Source organism: Mobula hypostoma, chromosome 29, assembly GCF_963921235.1.
Source record: "Mobula hypostoma chromosome 29, sMobHyp1.1, whole genome shotgun sequence".
NCBI classification, from domain to species: Eukaryota; Metazoa; Chordata; class Chondrichthyes; order Myliobatiformes; family Myliobatidae; genus Mobula; species Mobula hypostoma.
The window spans coordinates 19,850,793-19,871,035 of record NC_086125.1 but is presented as its reverse complement, the minus strand read 5'-3'; the positions used below and the strand labels follow the sequence as shown (position 1 = coordinate 19,871,035).

The window sequence follows — 20,243 nt, the reverse complement described above, 5'->3', positions numbered from 1 at the left end:
TTTGTGAATCTCCTTTGAACCCACTCCAGTTTCAGCACATCCTTTCTAGGATAAGGGGCACAAAACTGCTCACGCTACTGAAAGTGAAGCCTCACCAGTGTTTCAACATTACACCTTTGCTCTTATATTCTGGTCCTCTTGAGATGTATGCTAATGTTGCATTTGCCTTCCTCACCACAGCCCCAACCTACGAATTAACAAAATAATCCTGCACAAGGGCTCCCACATCCCTTTGCACATCAGTTTTTTGGTATTTTCTCTCCATTTAAAAATAGTTAACCATTTCTTTTACCAAAGTGCAAGGCCATACACTTCCTGACACTGTATTCCATCTGCCATTCCTTTGCCCATTCTCCTAATATGTCTAAGTCCTTCTGTAACCTCTCTACTTCCTCAAAACTACCTGCCCATCCACCCATCTTCATATCATCTGCAAACTTTGCAACAAAACAATCAATTCCATCATCCAAATCATTGACCTATAACATACAAAGAACTGGCCCCAACACAGTCCCCTGTGGAACACCACTAGTCACTGGCAGCCAGCCAGAAAAGGCTCCCTTTATTCCCACTCTTTGCCTCCTGCCAATCAGCCACTGCCTTATCCATGCTAGAATCTTTCCTGTAATACATGGGCTCCTAGCTTGTTTAAGTAGCCTCATGTGTAGCACCTTATCGAAGGCCTTCTGAAAATCTAAGTACATGACAACAATTGATCCTCCTTTGCCAATCCTGCTTGCTACTTCTTCAAAGAATCCAACAGATTTGTCAGGCAAAATTTTCCCTTGAGAAAACCATTCTGACTATGGCCTATTTATCATGTGCCTCCAAGTTCCCTGAGATCACATCCTTAATAATTGACTCCAACATCTTCCCACCATTAAGACTAACTGGCCTATAGTTTCCTTTCTTCTGCCTTTCTCCCTTGAAGAGTGGAGTGCCATTTGCAATTTTGCCATCTTCTGGAACCATTCCAGAATCTAGCAATTCTTGAAAGATCATTACTAATGCCTCCAAAATCTCTTCAGCCACCTCTGCTAGTGTCTTCCACAGTGAAGCAAAATAGTTATTCAGTTCATCCATCATTTCACTGTCCCCCTTTACTACCTCTCCAGCATCATTTTCCAGCAGTCCAATATGCACTCTCACCTCTCTTTTACTCTTTATGTATCTGAAGAAATCTCTGGCATCCTCTTCAATGTTATTAGCTAGCTTACTTTTGTATTTCACCTTTACTTTCTTAATGACTCTTTTAGTTGCCTTCTTTCGGTTTTTAAAAGTTTCCCAAACCTCTAACTTCCCACTATCTTTTGCTCTATTATATGCCCTCTCTTTGGGTTTTATGTTGGCTTTGACTTCTCTTGTTAGTCACAGTTGTGTCACCTTTCCTTGAGAATACTTCTTCCTCTTTGGGATGTATAAATCCTGTGCATTCCAAATTGCTTAAAGAAATTCCAGCCTTTGTTGCTCTGCCGTCATCCCTGCCAGTGTTTTTTTCCAATCAGTTCTGCCCAACTACTTTCTCGTGCCTCTGCAATTCCCTTTACTCCAATGTAATACTGATACATCTGACTTTAGTTTCTCCTCCTCGAATTTCATGGTGAATTTGATCATATTATGATCACCTCCCCTAAGGGTTCTTCAAACTTCAGCTCTCTAATCAATTCTGGTTCATTGCACAATACTCGATCCGGAACAGCTGATCCTCTTGTGGGATCAATCATGAGCTGCTCTAAAAAGCCATCTCATAGGCACTTTTAGAAATTCCCCCTCCTGTAATCCAGCACCAACCTGATTTTCCCAATCTACCTGCATATTGAAGTCCCCCATGACTATTGTAATATTGCCCTTTAGGCATAAATTTTCTATCTCCCATTGCAATTTGTAGGCCACATCCTTACTACTGTTTGGTAGTAAAGGTCTTTTTTACCCTTGCAGTTCCTTAGTTCTATCCACAATGACTCAACACCTTCCACTCTTTCACCTCTTTCTAATGATTTGATTTATTTTTTTATCAATAGAGCAATGCCAGCCTTCCTGCCTATCTTTTTGTATTCTTGGACATTAACCTCTCAGCTATAATCTTTCAGCCATGATTTAGTGATGCCTACGACATCATACCTGCCAATCTGCAACTGTGAAATGTTGAGATGTTTTGTTCAGATATTAGTGCAAAACAACTTCATGTTTTACTGATTATAATCATAATTTGACCTTGGTGACATCATGGAAGGGCACCAAAGATTTGAAACATATAGTTTATATTTAAGGCAAAACTGGGCAGGAAATAGAAAGGGAGAAGCAGAGCACTTTTAGGACATGGACATTATCAAAGATATTCCACCAGTAAGCATCACTATTATTATTAACTGAAACAAAGCGATTGATACTTACAATTGATTTAAAGATCAAAATAACAATTGCACATATTATTTCTCCAATAAAAATCATTGATACAGCTATGAAGTACTGCAAGTTAAAGAGAGAAAAATGTTAATTTTGCATAATTTTATTGCTCTTACTATTTTATAAGGAATTTTCTTACAAGCCATTATTCTAACACAAAATAGTGATGCAGCTTTACCGATTCATCTCTTGTACTGCTGAGCTGGAAGAAATATGATAAGTGGAATGACTGGATAAAGGAGCACTACGGAAGTACAGTGCAGATGAAGGGTCTCGACTGGAAATTGTGGAAGTCCATTTTCCCCCCCAGGTGCTGCTCGACCCACTAAGGTTGCTCTTTGCTTAGATTCCAGCATCTGCAGGCTCCTGTGGCATCACAAGAACTAGCAGTACGGTAGTTTAGCGGTTAGTGTAACACTATTACAGCGGTGTTCAATTCCCACTGCCATTGTAACACTGAATGTGTATCTGTAAGGAAGTGTACATTCTCCCCATGACCATGTGGGTTTTCTCCGGGGGCTCTGGTTTCCTCCCACATTCCAAAGGCGTACGGGTAGATGGTTATTTGGTCACATGAGTGTAATTGGGCCAGAAGGGTCTGTTACCGTACAGTATCTCTGAAAACAATAAAAAGTCAGGAAGTGAAAGCATTTTTCAACATTCGCAACAAAAGAGATCATTTTTCATAACAGCTACTTAGTAAAGCGATACTCAAGGTGTTCAGGTTGAATATATTTCTATAACATCTGAGACGCTCTTGGCATGTGAGACGGGAAGCCAAGGGGATGATACACTCAATGGTCACTTTATTAGGTACAGGAGAGGAACCTGGTCTGGTCTTCTGCTGCTGTAGCCCATCCATTTCAAGATTCAACATGTTCTATGTTCAGAGATGCTCTTCTGCACACCACTGTTGTAATGTGTGGTTATTTGAGTCATTGCTGCATTCCTGTCAGCTTGAACCAGTCTGGCCATTCTCCTCTGGTCTCTCTCATTAACAAGGCGTTATCACCCACAGAACTATCACTCACTGTTTCTTGTTGTTCGCACCATTCTCTGTAAACTCTGGATGCTGTTGTGCATGACAAACCCAGGAAATCATCAGTTTCTGAGATATGCAAACCATACCTCTGGCACCAACAATCATTCATCCCACAGTCAAAGTCACTTAGATTTCTTGGCCACGTTTGCACACTTTTATGCATTGAGTTGCTGCCACATGATTGATTGATTAGATATTTGCAACCAGGAGTACAGGTGTAACTAATATAGTGGCAAGTGAGTGTATCTCAAAGTAAATTTATGATCAAAGTATGTACATGCTGCAATTTATTACCTTGAGATTCATTTCCTCGCAGGCGTTTGCAGGGAAAAAGTAATATAACAGAACTTATGAAAAACTATACATAAACAGACAAAGACTGATGAACAACTAACGTGGAGCAGAAGCCAAGCTGTGCAAATAAATAAACATGACTGGTAAACCTTGAAAATGATCTCCAGATCATTGAATCTGATTAGTAGTGATTGATGTTATCAAAGCCGGTTCAGGAGCCTGATGGTTGTCGGGTAATAACTGTTCCTGGACCTTATGATGTGGGACCTAAGGCTTCTGTACCTCCTGCCCAATTTCATAATATTTCTGGTAACAAACAAGGTCCAGGGAGAGAGCACAGAAGAGATTTATGCCCGTATACAAAGGGGAAGGTGACATTACTGCTGGCAATTGGGCCAGAAATGTATGACATGCTGGTGAGTCACAAACTACAGATGAAATTTCTTCATTAGACCTTGTCCAAAGCTTGCATAGAAGGATAAGAGATGACTTGATACAGAAGTATAAGATTAGAAGAGACATGGATAAAGTGGACAGGCCACACTCTTCTCCTAGGGCAGCAATGGCTAGTTCCAGAGGAAAGGTTAGGGGAATTGTAAGATGTAAGTTATTTTCACACTGAGGTTGGTAAGTGCCTATAATGCTCTGCTGGGTATGGTGGTAGAGATGAATACAGTCCGGACATTTAACAGACTCTTAGGTAGGCTCATGGATGTAAGAAAAATGTAGGGTTGTGGGCTGTGTGGGCTGCGTAGGAGGGAGGGTTGGATTGGTCGTGGAGTAGGTTCAAAGGCTAGTAGAATATGGTGGGCCAAAGGGCCTGTACTGTGCTGTACTCTTCTACGTTCTGTGTTGTAACCTACAATCCAGTGTCTTCTGAGATTTGAAAGCCATAAATCTGTCATGTCCAACCATGGATCAGCAGAAGTGGTTGGTCGGTAGGCCATCAGGTTAATGGTTCTGGCAGAGCAGAGCAATTCCCAAACCTGCTGGGGGTTAGGAGCAGGGATATCATAAAGGGTGCACGTGCTGGCTGACGGAAGCATTCAGGGGAAATGATCCAGTACAGAGCAGTTAGTGTGTGCGTAGAATGGCACGCAGTGCTTGCTTGACTATCTTTCTGAAGTTCCGGGGTCACACAAGCTCGAAGCATCGCCTTTAAAGCACAGTGAAAAACCCTTGGGTTACGAAGGCAGGACAGGTGAGAATTGCTGTTATGGCCTATCAGAGGGATGCTTCACAGACTGCTGCAAGCACTGAGCATCCATAAAATGTAATGGGATATTTATTAGTGTGGACACAGACCTCCAGCACTTTGGTGTATACAGGGCACAGCCTTAGAATACAAGGACATCCTGATAAAACACATATAAGGTGGAATATCCTTAGCCGGGGGATGTGAATCTGTGGAATTCATTGCCATAGATGGATGTCCAGGCTAAATCATTGGTAAACATAAAGCAGAGGTTAAAATGTTCTGACTTTTGTTAAAATAGTGGTGTGCTTGATTGCAGCAGCCTCTCCGTGTCCAACAAATGGAGCAAATGTTTTTCTTAAACATTTTCCTTATTAGCTATTGGTCATTAGTAACACAAAAACCACAAATCCAGTTCATTGGTTTATTGGTAAGACCAATGGCGGGGGAGGCTGTGTGGCCTTAGTTGCTGCGTGGACAATATGCTCATGCATGGCGTCAGCTGTTACAGCTACCCAGGGGAGGAGCTGAAGAGAACAGAGACATGGTGGGCATACTGGAATCTATGCTGGATTGGGAGTTGGCCCCTGCAGGCTGATTCTCCCATCAGTACTGCTCTCCAGGGTTCGCTCCCTGGAAGATAAGCTGCATTGCCTTCATCTGTGGTTGACACAGCTTGAAATGAGGAGCTGCCGCGTACAAGTTCTTGCAGAAACATGGCTCTAGGACAGCATCCCTGCACCATCAATCTTCAGGCCAGGCCACTCAGGGACATGTAATAATATTATTTTGTGACTGTATGTGCTGTCATAACTACATGTATTGTATTTTGCACCTTGGCCCCAGCGGAACTGTTTCACTAAGCTGTATATTAAGGGGGAGGAGAAGATGGCAGCGCAACGCAGCGCGCGCGGCCGCTCCGAAATGATATCGTATGTGTTAACTAGGGGCTGTGCACAATCCTGATTTGATGGAGACAGCCGTGAGAAGCACGGAGGAACATCTGGAGAAACTTCTGAATTGCCTGCTTCGCTGCCGCTGCTACTGTGCGATCGAGAATCTCCAGAGGGGAAGGCCCCAAATCCTCGGCTTTGCCTATTGCCTGTTGCCGGGGCCGGGGTCGAAGCGCTCGGCAGAGATGGTGCTCGGTGCTCGGTGTTGGAGAGCTGGTCGGAGGCTCGAAGTTTTCGGACGGACTGAAGGGTCGGACTGTGGTCAGATGCTTCCAGGGTGCTGCATCGGCAAGTTTGTGGCGCTGGAAGCTCATGGCAGAAAGAGTTTTTTTCCCTTCCTTCTACCGTCTGCGTGAGATGATGGGACTTCCGATAGACTTTGAGACTCTTTTTTTACCGTGCCCATGGTCTGTTCTTCATCAAATTACGGTATTGCTTTGCACTGTTGTAACTATATATTATAATTATGTGGTTTTTGTCAGTTTTTCAGTCGGTTTGTCTCGTGTTTCTGTGATATCATTCTGGAGGAACATTGTATCATTTCTTAATGCATGCATTACTAAATGACAACAAAGGAGGACTGTGTGTCCTCATAATCTAATCTATACACGTGTATGGTTGAGTGACAATAAACTTGATCTTCAACTTGGACTTAATTAGTTAAGGGTGTCAAAGGTTACAGGAAGAAGGCAGCAGAATGGGGCTGAGAGGGATTATATATCAGTCATGATGAAATGGAGAAGACTTGATGGGCTGAATGGCCTAATTCTACTATGTCTTATGGGTCATAGCAGTTGTGAAGTGTGACTCCATTGAAAAGTTGGTAGTACTCTTCTAGGGCTGAAATCTGACAAGTTGTCGCAGCACCGTGGGGAAATACTGTGCACAGTGCGGAGTACGAACATGCAGATCTCTGTTAGAGATGGGGAATTACCGTTCACAGACACTGCAGCAAGGATGGATGGTGATGCCCAGCGTTGGTACAACACCCGAGGTTCAGTGAAGGTTTTTTGGGTTGTACAAGAACCTGTTCACCAGTTTGAACTATGGCATCATTGGGTATGGGTCATATTGTTGACTGAGTTTCATTTATGTCTAAGCTGTAGAGGAATGGGGAGTTGCAAAAGTGATAAATGAATGGGATACTGGTGGAGATCTAGCTCAGTGATTGGACAAGCCCTCCGGTTGTGGTTGACAAAGTCACCTCAACCCTGCAAATGGGTAAGGACTACAAAGCTACCCTGAGAGAATTGTGAATAAAAAGCATTACCCTCTCTTCATCTCAAAAGGTTTATTCATGAGATGCAGGAGTCCCAGACTGGGTACATGGAATGATTCACTAAGTTGCGGTTATCTGTAGACAACACCTGTGGAATGGCGGAATCATCTTTGTGGTAAAAGAAGATCTGGAGATTGACTGAATCTATAAATGATTGAGTTGATAACTGTGTATATACAGTATACTTCTGTAAATAATCTCTAAAAATATAGTAGTAGTGGTTGTGTGATTGCCTGAGTCGAGTATGATGCTCTCCTAAGGAGTTGTCTGTTGGTGGCCCATCAGGCGGCTGTACAGGCTGATCCAGGATCCACATATTCTGGAGCAGTGTTGGAAAGAAGAACTGGCGGCTGTGGTTAGTGGTTGAGTCTCTCCTTTTGCAGGTGCTGCTTGTTCTCGGTGGCACAGCAGAGATTTCAATAGTTTCAATTGGTACATTCAATGTCAGAGAAATGTATACAATATACATCCTGAAATTCTTTTTCTTTACAAACATCCATGAAAACAGAGGAGTGTCCCAAAGAATGATTGACAGTTTAATGTTAGAACCCCAAAGCCCCCTCAGCTCCCCCATCCCACACATAAGCAGCAGCAAAGCAACGACCCTCCCTCCCCCACCAGCAAAAAGACATCTGCACCCCACACCGAGCACTCAAGCGTGCAGCAAAGCATCGATAAAGACATAGACTTGCAGTACCCCAAAGACTATTCATTCACCCGGTATTCAACATACCACAGGCTCTCTCCCTCTCTTCCTAATAAGAGAAAAAGAGGTGTCTCCATTTCACAGTGAGAGGGGAGACACAACAAACAACTTGCTGATTTATGGTGTTAAAATTCTGTTGCGTTGCATTTTTCGAGCCCTGTGCCCAGAGAACTCGGGTCTCTGGGCACACAGCCAGCAGCCAGCTCGCTGCTTTCGATCTCCCGTGTACTCCCAAGACTCATTAGGCGGTGGCACTGAACTCGAATCCACCCGCCACCAGAGCCATGAAAATCCGGCACCCTGAAGGTACACTAGAGTTCCAGGCCGCACCCTTGGCATATCGAAAAGCAGCCGGTCATGAGGCCCTGACAGTGGGTCCCATTCCTGCAAAGAATCGAAGTCAGCGTGTAACTCCAGGTCAGGGTCTTCAAAAGAACCCTGAAAAGGAAATAAAGAAATATTAAAAATAGAAATAGGGTTGTTTCCAAAGATGCAAGAAAAGAATCGCCGTTAGACGCCATCATCCTAAGCTCCGCCCTCCGTTCTGATGTGGCGCTGTTCCCTCCTGGATATATTTCATCCGGTTGTATCTATTGAGTGCAATGTCTTCCCAGTTATAGATGTCATACAGAATCTCCTCAGGCTGATTTTGATAATATCTTTGAAGCGATTCCTTGCCCGTCAGGAGTTAGCTGACCTTCCTTCAATTGGGAGAAAAGGATCTGTTTGGGGAGTTAGGCATCCAGATAACATGACCATCAGAGTTGGTGTTGCTTTATCACGGTGGTGATGCTGCTCATGTTGGTCTCCTCCAGAATGCATGTACTCGTGCGACTGACCTTCTAGCTGTTGCTCAAAATCTTTTGGCAAAGTACGAGAGGTGATTGGTAAGTTTGTGGCCTAAGGTAGAAGGAGTCAGTTTCAGAAAACCTAGCACATTTAGTTTTCAACACAGTCCCTTCCTACATTTACACACTTAGTCCAGCGGTCGTGGAGCATATGGATCAACCTCCACAAAGTGCTCCACAGCAGGGGTGATTGATAAGTTCATGGCCTAAGGTCGAAGGAGATGAGTTCTTCTTCTTCTCCGTCTTGTTTTACGGCGGTTGGCACTCAGCTTAATGGTACAATACCGCCACTAGGAGATGAGTTATACAGCTCTCATTACGTGCAGTTCAACTCTTTGAGTGATTATGCAGAAAGTTTGAAGTTAATAACTAATCTCCTTCTACCTTAGGTTTCTTATTGAAGCCTTTCGAATGTTGACAAGCCTAGATAGAGCAGATGTGGAAATGATGTTTCCCATAGTGGGAGAGTCTAGGACAAGAGGGCACAGCCTCAGGATGGAACAGCGATGCGGAGAAATTTTTTTAGCCAGAAGGTGGTGAATTTGTGGAATTTGTTACCATATGCAGTTGTGGAGGCCAGATCGTTGGATGTACTTAAAGCTGAGATTGATAAGTTCTTGATTAGATACGGCATCAAAGATTACGGGGAGAAGGCGGGGAGTGGGGCTGAGGAGTTGAAATAAGGATCAGCTATGATCGAGTGGTGGAGCAGATTCGATGGGCCAAATGGCCAATTTCTGTTCCTATGTCTTATGGTATCATTCCAGGGCTTTCAGGTGCCTGCTGTAGGTGGTCCATGACTCTGCTCCATACAGTAATGTATGAAGGATGACTGCTCTATAAACCAAAACCGCTTTTTCTAAAACTGAATATGTATAAGTTATGACTATAGTTGGTAGCTTGAATGGCAGTCCAGAAGACAAAAGTCTGTTATGTGATGTGGCTAAAGAAGACATCTGAGCAAACTTCAGGATATAAGTTTAAATAAAAGGGGGCTTTCTGTGACCCTATAAAAACCAGCCCGTGCACATTTATTTACAACATGATGCTTCAGATAAAGGAGTACTGGATGCGTTTTTATAAAACAACATATCAGCAGAAATAGGAGAACAAGCTGGAAATATTTAGTAGGTCAGGCTGCATCTGTGGAGAGGAGAAACAGAATGAAAATTTCAGATCAATGATCCTTCATCACAACAAAGAATTTGTTTTTCTCCCCATAACTGATATCTAACCGCTTTTTATTAATTCCATTTTTATTTCAGATTTCCATCACTGGGAGCTCTTTTCTTTTATGAGTTTAAAGAAACCACCCTTTTCATGATTCGTTTGGTTATATCTAATTAAAACTTAGCAATATTGTTTTTTCACTGGCTCACGCCCACAGTTTCACAGATCTCGCGTGCAATCCCCTACCACAAGTTAAAAAGTTTGTCAGCTCAGAAAGACTGGACTGTTTCCAAGGGCTTCATTGCAGCCCAGGCATGGTAAAACTACTTCAGTTTCAAAATCTCTCCTTGCAGCAGTATCATCAGTCTTGTCTCAAAACGTTGGGGGTTTATGTGTCTGTCATCGTCTCTGAAGATCAATCCTGGGCCGAACACGCTGATGCAATTGCAAAGAAGGCACGCCAGCAGCTATATTTCATGCGGGGTTTGAGATTTGGTATTTTCAGCAAAGACTAGCAAATTTCTGCGGATGTGCCATGGGGAGCATTCTAATTGGTTGCCTCATCATCTGGTGTGGAGGGACCACTGCACAGGGCCAGAAAAAGTTGCAAACAGTAACTCAGTTACTCAGCCAGCTCCATTATGGGCACTAGCCTCCTCAGCATTGAGGACAACACACATATATGTATAACATAAAAACAACAAATTTCACGACAAATGCTAATGATATTAAAACTAATTCTGACTCTGGACTTTTAGCTTCTGCGGAACGTCTTGCGAATATGATTAACTTACCATCATTAAAAGTACCTTGCTCTCCTTAATGGTGCCACAGCAGCCAAAGAAGCCGAGTAGAGTGAGGAAGCAGCCTCCTATAATACAGAAGTAGCTGACATTCAGCATATGTCCTGCACTTGATCCCAGAATTTGCATGATAGCATCACCGTGCACCTTTATCCAGACACCGAATCCAAGAAGTACTAAACCGGCCACCTAGAAAGAAAAAAATTCAATAGCATGGTAGCTTCTGTGCGCAGTCTTTTTGCATTATTTCACGTTGCTGTATGTTTATAGAGACTAGAGTGCCCTCTGATTTCATACGTCAGTTTTTGATGTTGCACCACCAAGCATACAGAGGCTTTAAAAACGCATAGAACATAGAAACTTGTTCTATGTGCTCAGTAAGACCCTTTGGCCCATAATGTTGTGCCAAAATTTAAACCTGCCCTATTATTAATCTAAACCTTCTCCCGCTAAATAGCCCTACATTTTTCTATCATCATATGCCTATCTAAGAGTTTCTTAACTGCCCCTAATGAATCTGCTTCTATCTCCACCCCAGCAGGGCTTTCCATGTGCTCGACACTCTCTGCGTAAAGAATTGACCTCTGACATCCACCCCCTACTCTTTCACCTTAAAATTATGCCTGCTGCTTATGTTTGAGATTTGAGCTTATAACCTTAAGATAACTGAGAGAAACTCTGTTCCTAGATTCCTTTGTTTCAGTTCACTTTCTAAACACCATTGGAACTCATTGACAAACCAACGATAGATTTGGAACATGTGCCCATGCCCTCAAAGAAATGGGATTAGATCACCCCTTCATTCGGCAAGCAGGTCGAAGACATTCATTAGTCTGGACTTGCCTCAGAGCTGTAGTTACCACTCAGACAGCTAATGTCTCTCATCTTCCTCTACTACTGGCTTCACAGATTTAATTTCAGCGCACATTTGGAGAAGTCTTCTTTGATTTAAAAATAAGCTAGTAAAATTTAATATGCAAATATCATTTTAAAATCAATAAAAAAACAAGTTATAACTAAAATATGCCTACAAAATTATATGGGACGTACATACACAGATGTAAAAACTAATCTGATGTAAAAATTAATGTAAATTAATTAATTTACATTCACAGATGTAAAAATCAATCCAAATTAGTTTTAATTATCATTAACTTCATGGCATTTGGGTACGTAAAGTTTTTCCATCAGCTCTGTAATAAATTAAAAGGTGTCTAAGATATTCTACCTGACAGACGTTATTAGGCTTCTCTTACATCAAGGACCAACTGTATTAAACCTCGGTACTTGGAAAACAGGTCTGGAATGTTAATAATTAGATTGTAATTCGGACGGTAGCTGATGTATGAATACTGAGAATATTGTGTTAAATAAAAGAATGTCTTTTTTAACCCATTCACTCAAATCACTGAAAACTTCCCTTCAGAAGATCATTGCGAGCAGCAGCAGGTCAGATGATTGTTGAGCCGTTCATTAGGATCCCGACTGTCCTCACAGTCCATTTTCCAGCAGTCATATTGCAAACCCTTGTTCTATCTGTCAATCTATGCTGTGACTGAATATACTGACTGAGCCTCCACAGCTGTCCAGGATCGAGAACACCAAAGGTTGCCACCCTCCGAGTGAAAGAAAAATCTGAATACCCTACTCTTATTGTCAAACTGCACTCTTTTATTCTAGATTTCACAGGCTACGGAAAATCTTCCTCTGCATTTAGCATGTCAAGCTCTTTAAAATTCTATAAGCTTTGGTGAGATCTCCTCTCATACTTCCAAACTCAAAAGAACTCGATCCTAGTCTACACAATTGTTCAATTTATGGCAAACTCATTTTCCCTGGAATCATTCTGAGATCATCACTGAACTCCCTCCAAAGGCCATATATAATTTTGCAGGTATAGAGACGAACATTGTACACAATACTTTGGGTCCAGTCTCACTATGGTCCCTTGTAAGCACAGCTAATACTTGGGTAATCAACCACTCCTACTATAAAAGCTAACATTTCACCTGCTACTCGCTGCACCTGCATCTTGACATTCAGTATGTCTATTTATTCTGTTCTGTTCACCAAAGAGGTTCATCTCACATTTTGCCATCTTTTATATAAATGTGTGATGGCCAGCCTCCTCTTCATGCCAATTAACAAAAGGGTGACAGGAGTGAAGGTAGGACCGATTAGAGATAAAGGTGGGAAGATGTGGAGTGAGCGAGGTCCTCAATGAATACTTCTCTTCGGTATTCACCAATGAGAGGGAACTTGATGATGGTGAGGACAATATGAGTGAGGTTGATGTTTTGGAGCATGTTGATATTAAGGGAGAGGAGCTGTTGGAGTTGTTAAAGTACATTAGGATGGATAAGTCCCAAGGGCCTGACGGAATATTCCCCAGGCTGCTCCACGAGGCGAGGGAAGAGATTGCTGAGCCTCTGGCTAGGATCTTTATGGCCTCGTTGTCCACGGGAATGGTACCAGAGCATTGGAGGGAGGCGAATGTTGTCCCCTTGTTCAAAAAAGGTAGTAGGGATAGTCCAGGTAATTATAGTCCAGTGAGCAATACGTCTGTGGTGGGAAAGCTGCTGGAAAAGATTCTTAGAGATAGGATCTATGGGTATTTAGAGAATCATGGTCTGATCAGGGACAGTCAGCATGGCTTTGTGAAGGGCAGATCATGTCTAACAAGCCTGATAGAGTTCTTTGAGGAGGTGAGCAGGCATATAGATGAGGGTAGTGCAGTGGATGCGATCTACATGCATTTTAGTAAGGCATTTGACAAGGTTCCACACGGTAGGCTTATTCAGAAAGTCAGAAGGCATGGGATCCAGGGAAGCAGAGGGTCATGGTGGAGGGAATACATTCGGATTGGAGGGTTGTGACTAGTGGTGTCCCACAAGGATCGGTTCTGGGACCTCTACTTTTCGTGATTTTTATTAATGACCTTGATGTGGGGGTAGAAGGGTGGGTTGTTAAGTTTGCAGATGACACAAAGGTTGGTGGTGTTGTGGATAGTGTAGAGGATTGTTGAAGATTGCAGAGAGACATTGATAGGATGCAGAAGTGGGCTCAGAAGTGGCAGATGGAGTTCAACCCAGAGAAGTGTGAGATGGTACACTTTGGAGGGACAAACCCCAAGGCAGAGTACAAAGTAAATGGCAGGATACTTGGTAGTGTGGAGGAGCAGAGGGATCTGGGGGTACATGTCCACAGATCCCTGAAAGTTGCCTCACAGGTGGATAGGTTAGTTAAGAAAGCTTATAGGGTGTTAGCTTTCATAAGTTGAGGGATGGAATTTAAGAGTCACAAGGTAATGACGCAGCTCTATAAAACTCTGGTTAGGCCACACTTGGAGTACTGTGTCCAGTTCTGGTTGCCTTGCTATAGGAAGGATGTGGAAGCATTGGAAAGGGTACAGAGGAGATTTACCAGGATGCTGCCTGGTTTAGAGAGTGTGGATTACGATCAGAGACTAAGGGAGCTAGGGCTTTACTCTTTGGAGAGAAGGAGGATGAGAGGAGACATGACAGAGGTATACAAGATATTAAGAGGAATAGATAGAGTGGATAGCCAGCGCCTCTTCTCCAGGGCACCACTGCTCAATACAAGAGGACATGGCTTTAAGGTAAGGGGTGGGAAGTTCAAGGGGAATATTAGAGGAAGGTTTTTTACTCAGAGAGTGGAATACACTGCCTGAGTCAGTAGTGGAGGCAGATACACTAGTGAAATTTAAGAGACCGCTAGACAGGTATATGGAGGAATTTAAGGTGGCGGTTATATGGGAGGCAGGGTTTAAGGGTTGGCACACCATTGTGGGCCGAAGGGTCTGTACTGTCTATACTGTTCTATATTAAACATTTGTCCTTGAAGTCTTCCCGTCTACCCACCTAAATTAGTGGCAAGTGCAAACTTGGAAATATGCCATTTTCTCTTCTTGGCCAAATCACTGACATTGGTTATGATGATCTGGAGCTGCGATACTCATCGTTCACATCCTGACAGCCTGGGGATACGTTTATACCACTTTTTGCTTTCCTTTCAATAATTACTTCTCATGCCTGTGCTCCTGTATTTTCCTCAGTTCTCTATGCACTGAGAGGACATTTGGTTAGCACAGACCATTTGGGCTGAAGGGACTCTTCCTTTGCTGTACTGTGTTCAAGGATAGCTACTACTTTCTTCTCCTTGTTATATTTTTGTAAAATCCTTCACATACTGATGGGATGGAAGAGAACATCAGGTTGGGTAGCAGAGACACAATTGATGGGTCCATGTCTATAGATTCCTCAAAGTTGCCCTGCATGTTGATAGAGTGATAAAAAATGGCATATGGTGTGTTGACCTTCATTTCTTTCTGGGACTTTGTTTACTGGATGATTCAGAGGTTGTACAGGCTCTGTGAGAATCGCATAGGGTTGCCTTGCAGGTGGAAGGCATGATTTGATGAATCTCTGAGATAGATAGATTCAGCCATGAATAGATTTAGGAGAAACTGACTGTCATTATGTTAGAAAACCAGGCACGGGATGAAACGACACAGTAGAGCTCGTCTCTCAACAGGCATCATCTTATGCAAAACTAATTAACAATACACTGGCATAGGTATGTATATATATATATATACACATAGGTATCCATAGGTATGTATATGTATCCTGAACTACTTACAGAAATAATTGTATTGACCACAATCATAAATATTTTTATACAAATGTAAGTTTTGATGGTTTGTGACTCTGCATTTTCAGTTTTCAAGGTCTAATTAAAAAAATGAAAACAAAATTAGTAAAATATCATATTTTATTAATGTACAGAGCACACTTTGAAACATTATTTATTTATTTAGAGATGCCATGCAAACAAGCCCTTTTTGCCCAACAAGCCACAATGCCCAGCAACCCACCTATTAACCCTAGCCTAATCACAGATCCAACTGACTGTGCTTCATATATACCTATTTCATTACTGAATGCTGACGCTAAGATTTTGTCAAAGATAATGGCCAATCGGTTGGAGAATATTTTGGGTAAAATTATTTGTAAAGATCAAACAGGCTTTATAAAGGGTCTTTATTCCTTTTCAAATGTTCGGAGACTACTTAACATTATATATTCATCCTCTTCTAAAATTCCACAATGTGTTGTATCTTTGGATGCTGAAAAAGCGTTCGACTGAGTCGAATGGAAATATTTATTCAATGTTTTAGCGAAATTTGGCTTTGGTGTTAATTTTAATAATTGGATTAAAATGATATATAAAGCCCCTACTGCTACTGTTGTTACTAACAATTGTAGGTCTCCTTTTTTTCAGCTTTCACGGGGGACAAGGCAAGGCTGTCCATTAAGTCCTTTGTTGTTTAATTTAATATTAGAACCCCTTGCCATTGCTCTTCGTGAGGCTAAAAATATCCATGGGATATTTGTGAATGAGACCATGCATAAGGTCTATCTTTATGCTGATGATTTATTGGTTTATATATCTAACTCTGACGAATCCATTCCTGCCCTGTTAAAATTATTTAATAAATTCTGAGGTTTTTCAGGATATAAAATTAATTTTAGTAAAAGTGAATTATTTCCTTTAAATGATTCTGTTTCTATATATGATAATACTCCTTTTAAAGTTTCAGACTCTTTTAGACATTTAGGTATTGTAATTACTAAAAAATATAAGGATCTTTATAAAGCTAATTTTGTTCCCTTAGTAGACTCTATGAAGTATTTATTTAGTAGATGGAGTCCACTTACATTTTCACTAGTTGGTCATATTCATATAGTTAAAATGATAATTCTACCGAAATTTTTATATTTATTTCAGAATATTCCTGTTTTTTTGACTAGGAAGTTTTTTGATGGAATTGATTATATTATTTTATCTTTTATTTGGAATAATAAAAGACCAAGAATTAGTAAATGTCATTTACAAAAATTGAAAAAGGATGGAGGTCTTGCTTTGCCTAATTTCAGAATGTATTATTGGGCTGTTAATCTGCGATATATGTCTTTTTGGCTTTACTGGGTTGATAAGACTGATTGGCCAATTTGGGTAGATCTGGAACTAAAAATTGCAAAACAGTTTTATTTAACTTCGTTATTGGGGGCTCCTTTACCTATGCAATTAGGTAAAGTTGTTAATTTAAACTTATGTCCTGTGATTAAGTACTCTTTACAAATTTGGCTCCAGTTCCGCAATTCTTTTAATCTTACAAAATTTAAACTTTGTAGTTTAATTTACCGAAATTACTTTTTTAAACCTTCTTTGAGTGATCCAATTTTTCTACTTTGGAAAAATAAAGGTATTAATTCTTTTTTGGATTTATTTAAAGAAGATAGATTGATGTCCTTTGAACAATTAACTGATAAATATTCTCTTTCATATTCACACTTTTGCAATACCTTCAAGTTAGACATTTTTTACAAAAATATTTAAGTAATTTCCCTTACATATTGGAGGCTGGCCTGTTAGATACTACTATGAGTATGAATCCGTTGATTAAGGGCTCTATTGGAAGAATTTATAATTTATTATTACAATGGGATAAGCGTCCTTTGTCTAAGATTAAACAGGATTGGGAAAAGGAACTTAATTTGACTTTTATGACGGAGGATTGGATGCAGATATTGAAGTTGGTTAACTCTTCTTCAGTTTGTGCTAGTCATTCATTGATTCAATTTAAAATTGTACATTGTTATCATTTGACAAAGGAGAGTCTTTTTAAAATCTTTCCTAATGTTGACAGTCATTGTGATAGATGTAAAACTGAGATAGCTACACTGACACATATGTTTTGGTCTTGTTCTATATTAGAACAGTTCTGGAAGTCGGTTTTCTCAACAATTTCTAAAGCACTTAAAATTAATTTACAACCTAATAAATTAACTGTGCTTTTTGGAATCAAAATATTCATGGTATTTCTGTGTCTGACCAACATGCTATTGCATTTGTTACATTGATAGCTAGGAGGGCCATTTTGTTGAAGTGGAAGGATATATCAGCTCCCACTTTGTCACAATGGTTCTCTCAAGTGATGCTATGTCTTAGTTTGGAGAAAGTTAGAAGTTGAACCTTTGAACCTTTATTTGATTTTGAGAAAAGGTGGGGCTCATTTGCTCGTTATTATCATTTGAGTTAATTGATATAATTTTTCCACGATCTAATTGTAAATTCTTTTAGTATATTTTCTTTCCTTGCTGACGGTTTGATGTTTATTTTTAGAAGCTTTTTGTATGACGCATGGCTCCAGGGTTGTACACCTAATGGGTTCTCTTTTTTTTTCTCACTTTCCTGCTTAGTAGGTTTTTTTTGTTATCACAAAACTTTGTTTTCAATCTTTAAGATGATGATTTTTTTTGAGGCATTGTAAGTGTTACTTCGATGTACTCATGTTAGTTTTCCTATATATATATACAATAAAAAGATTTGAAAAGAAAAGAAGGCCACATCGGGAGCACCGGACGCAGTATATCACCCCAGCCGACTCACAGGTGAAGTGTCGCCTCACCTGGAAGGACTGTCTGGGGCCCTGAATGGTGGTAAGGGAGGAAGTGTAAGGGCATGTGTAGCACTTGTTCCGCTTACAAGGATAAGTGCCAGGAGGGAGATCAGTGGGGAGGGATGGGGGGGACGAATGGACAAGGGAGTCACATAGGGAGCGATCCCTGCGGAAAGCAGGGGGGGGGGGACATTTTAATTCCACATCCCATTCCCATTCTGATGTGTCTATCCACGGCCTCCTCTACTGTAAAGATGAAGCCACACTCAGGTTGGAGGAACAACGCCTTATATTCCGTCTGGGTAGCCTCCAACCTGATGGCATGAACATTGATTTCTCTAACTTCCGTTAATGCCCCTCCTCTCCTTCGTACCCCATCCGTTTTTAAAAATTTATTTTATATATATATAATTAGTCCTGACGAAAGATCTCAGCCGAAACGTCGACTGTACCTCTTCCTAGAGATGTTGCCTGGCCTGCTGCGTTCACCAGCAACTTTTATGTGTGTTGCTTAGTAATCTCTACTTCTTTAACAGTACTACTCCAATTGGAAAACTTGGAACAAAATATAACATTCTGTTTTAATTGAGGCGTTAAGGTATAAATTTCCCATGGTTTTATGATCTAGTACTAAAGATTCTTGTTCTTAATGTATCAAAACGGTCATTTCCATATTAGTACAATTAACCTATTTCCAAAGTTACCTTATCTTCCATTGTGACGAATTGGAGGAAAATATTAAGAATGCAGATTTCTTTTCTAGAAGTAAATAGGTTTAAGAGCTGAATTTGTAGTCTGCGTTGTTAACAGCAGATACAACCATGTTGGTGGCGAGTGGGTTAAGGGGCAGGGTGATCATCCAGAGCAGAGTTTGTCCGAAGGAGGGATTAACCCCCGCTGTTGTTACCGGCACAGAACCCGGCACCGTTTCAAACGACGCGAACGCCGGCCACGCTCGCCCCGCCCCCCGAACCCGGCCCCGCCCACCGAGCCAGGTCTGGCCCCGCCTCTCGGCGCTGGCCCCGCCCCCAACACGAAGTCGGGCCGGTGCGGCACGTCCGTGATGGACTGAGGGAAGCGGGCTGGAGAATAGTCGGGGAAAAGGGAAGCGAGGACGGTGGGGGAGGCAGAGGGGAAGGAGATAGAGGAAGAGGATAATGAGGAACTTAAAAGCGGAGGAAGGGAAAGGAAAGAGGATGATCTGTTCGGATTCTGCTGCTGCCTTAGAGTCTATAAAAGGCAGTAAATCAAAAGCTCGTCCTGACATAGTTATTGAGATTCTCCTAGTGTTGTTTAGAGTAGGGAAGATGGGTTGTGCGGTTAGATCTTCATGGATACCTGGGCACGCTGGGGTGGAGGGAAATGAAATTGTGAATGGCATTGCAGAGCAGGTAAGTAGAAATTAGAGTTCCCCTAGGCAGAGCAGAATTGAGAAGTAGGATTTAAAAAGGTATAGAGAAGAAGTGGCAGGAGGATTGGAAAAATGAATTAAGGAGCAGGCATTACTTTTCTAGTCACCCACTAGTTAAAAAGGTTTCAGACTGTTACCTTTTAAGTCATAGAGATATGGTGAAATTAACAAGACTTAGGTTGGGGCTTTGTGGGCTAAACTATTATTTAAAGGTAAAAGGAAAACATCCATAGAAACCATAGAAAAACTACAGCACAGAAACAGGCCTTTTGGCCCTTCTTGGCTGTGCCGAACCATTTTCTGCCTAGTCCCACTGACCTGCACATGGACCATATCCCTCCATACACCTCCCATCCATGTATCTGTCCAATTTATTCCTAAATGTTAAAAAAGAACCCGCATTTACCACCTCGTCTGGCAGCTCATTCCATACTCCCACCACTCTCTGTGTGAAGAAGCGCCCCCCTAATGTTCCCTTTAAACTTTTCTCCCCTCACCCTTAACCCAAGTCCTCTGGGTTTTTTTCCCCCTTGCCTCAGTGGAAAAAGCCTGCTTGCATTCACTCTATCTATACCCATCATAATTTTATATACCTCTATCAAATCTCCCCTCATTCTTCTACGCTCCAGGGAATAAAGTCCTAACCTATT

At 41.5% G+C, this 20,243-nt stretch overlaps 1 protein-coding gene across 1 annotated transcript in view; it reads right to left on the bottom strand.

Moving 5' to 3' along the window:
* Positions 1-18,898, bottom strand: part of LOC134339289 (tetraspanin-16-like) — a 41,584-nt gene extending 22,686 nt beyond the window's left edge. Inside the window, exons 1-3 of the mRNA XM_063035666.1 lie at positions 18,887-18,898; positions 10,688-10,885; positions 2,395-2,469 (exon numbers count right to left, since the gene is read on the bottom strand). Coding sequence (XP_062891736.1) covers positions 2,395-2,469; positions 10,688-10,885; positions 18,887-18,898 — 285 coding nt within the window. The remainder of the gene's footprint in view (positions 1-2,394; positions 2,470-10,687; positions 10,886-18,886) is intronic.
* Positions 18,899-20,243: the final 1,345 nt, after the last annotated feature.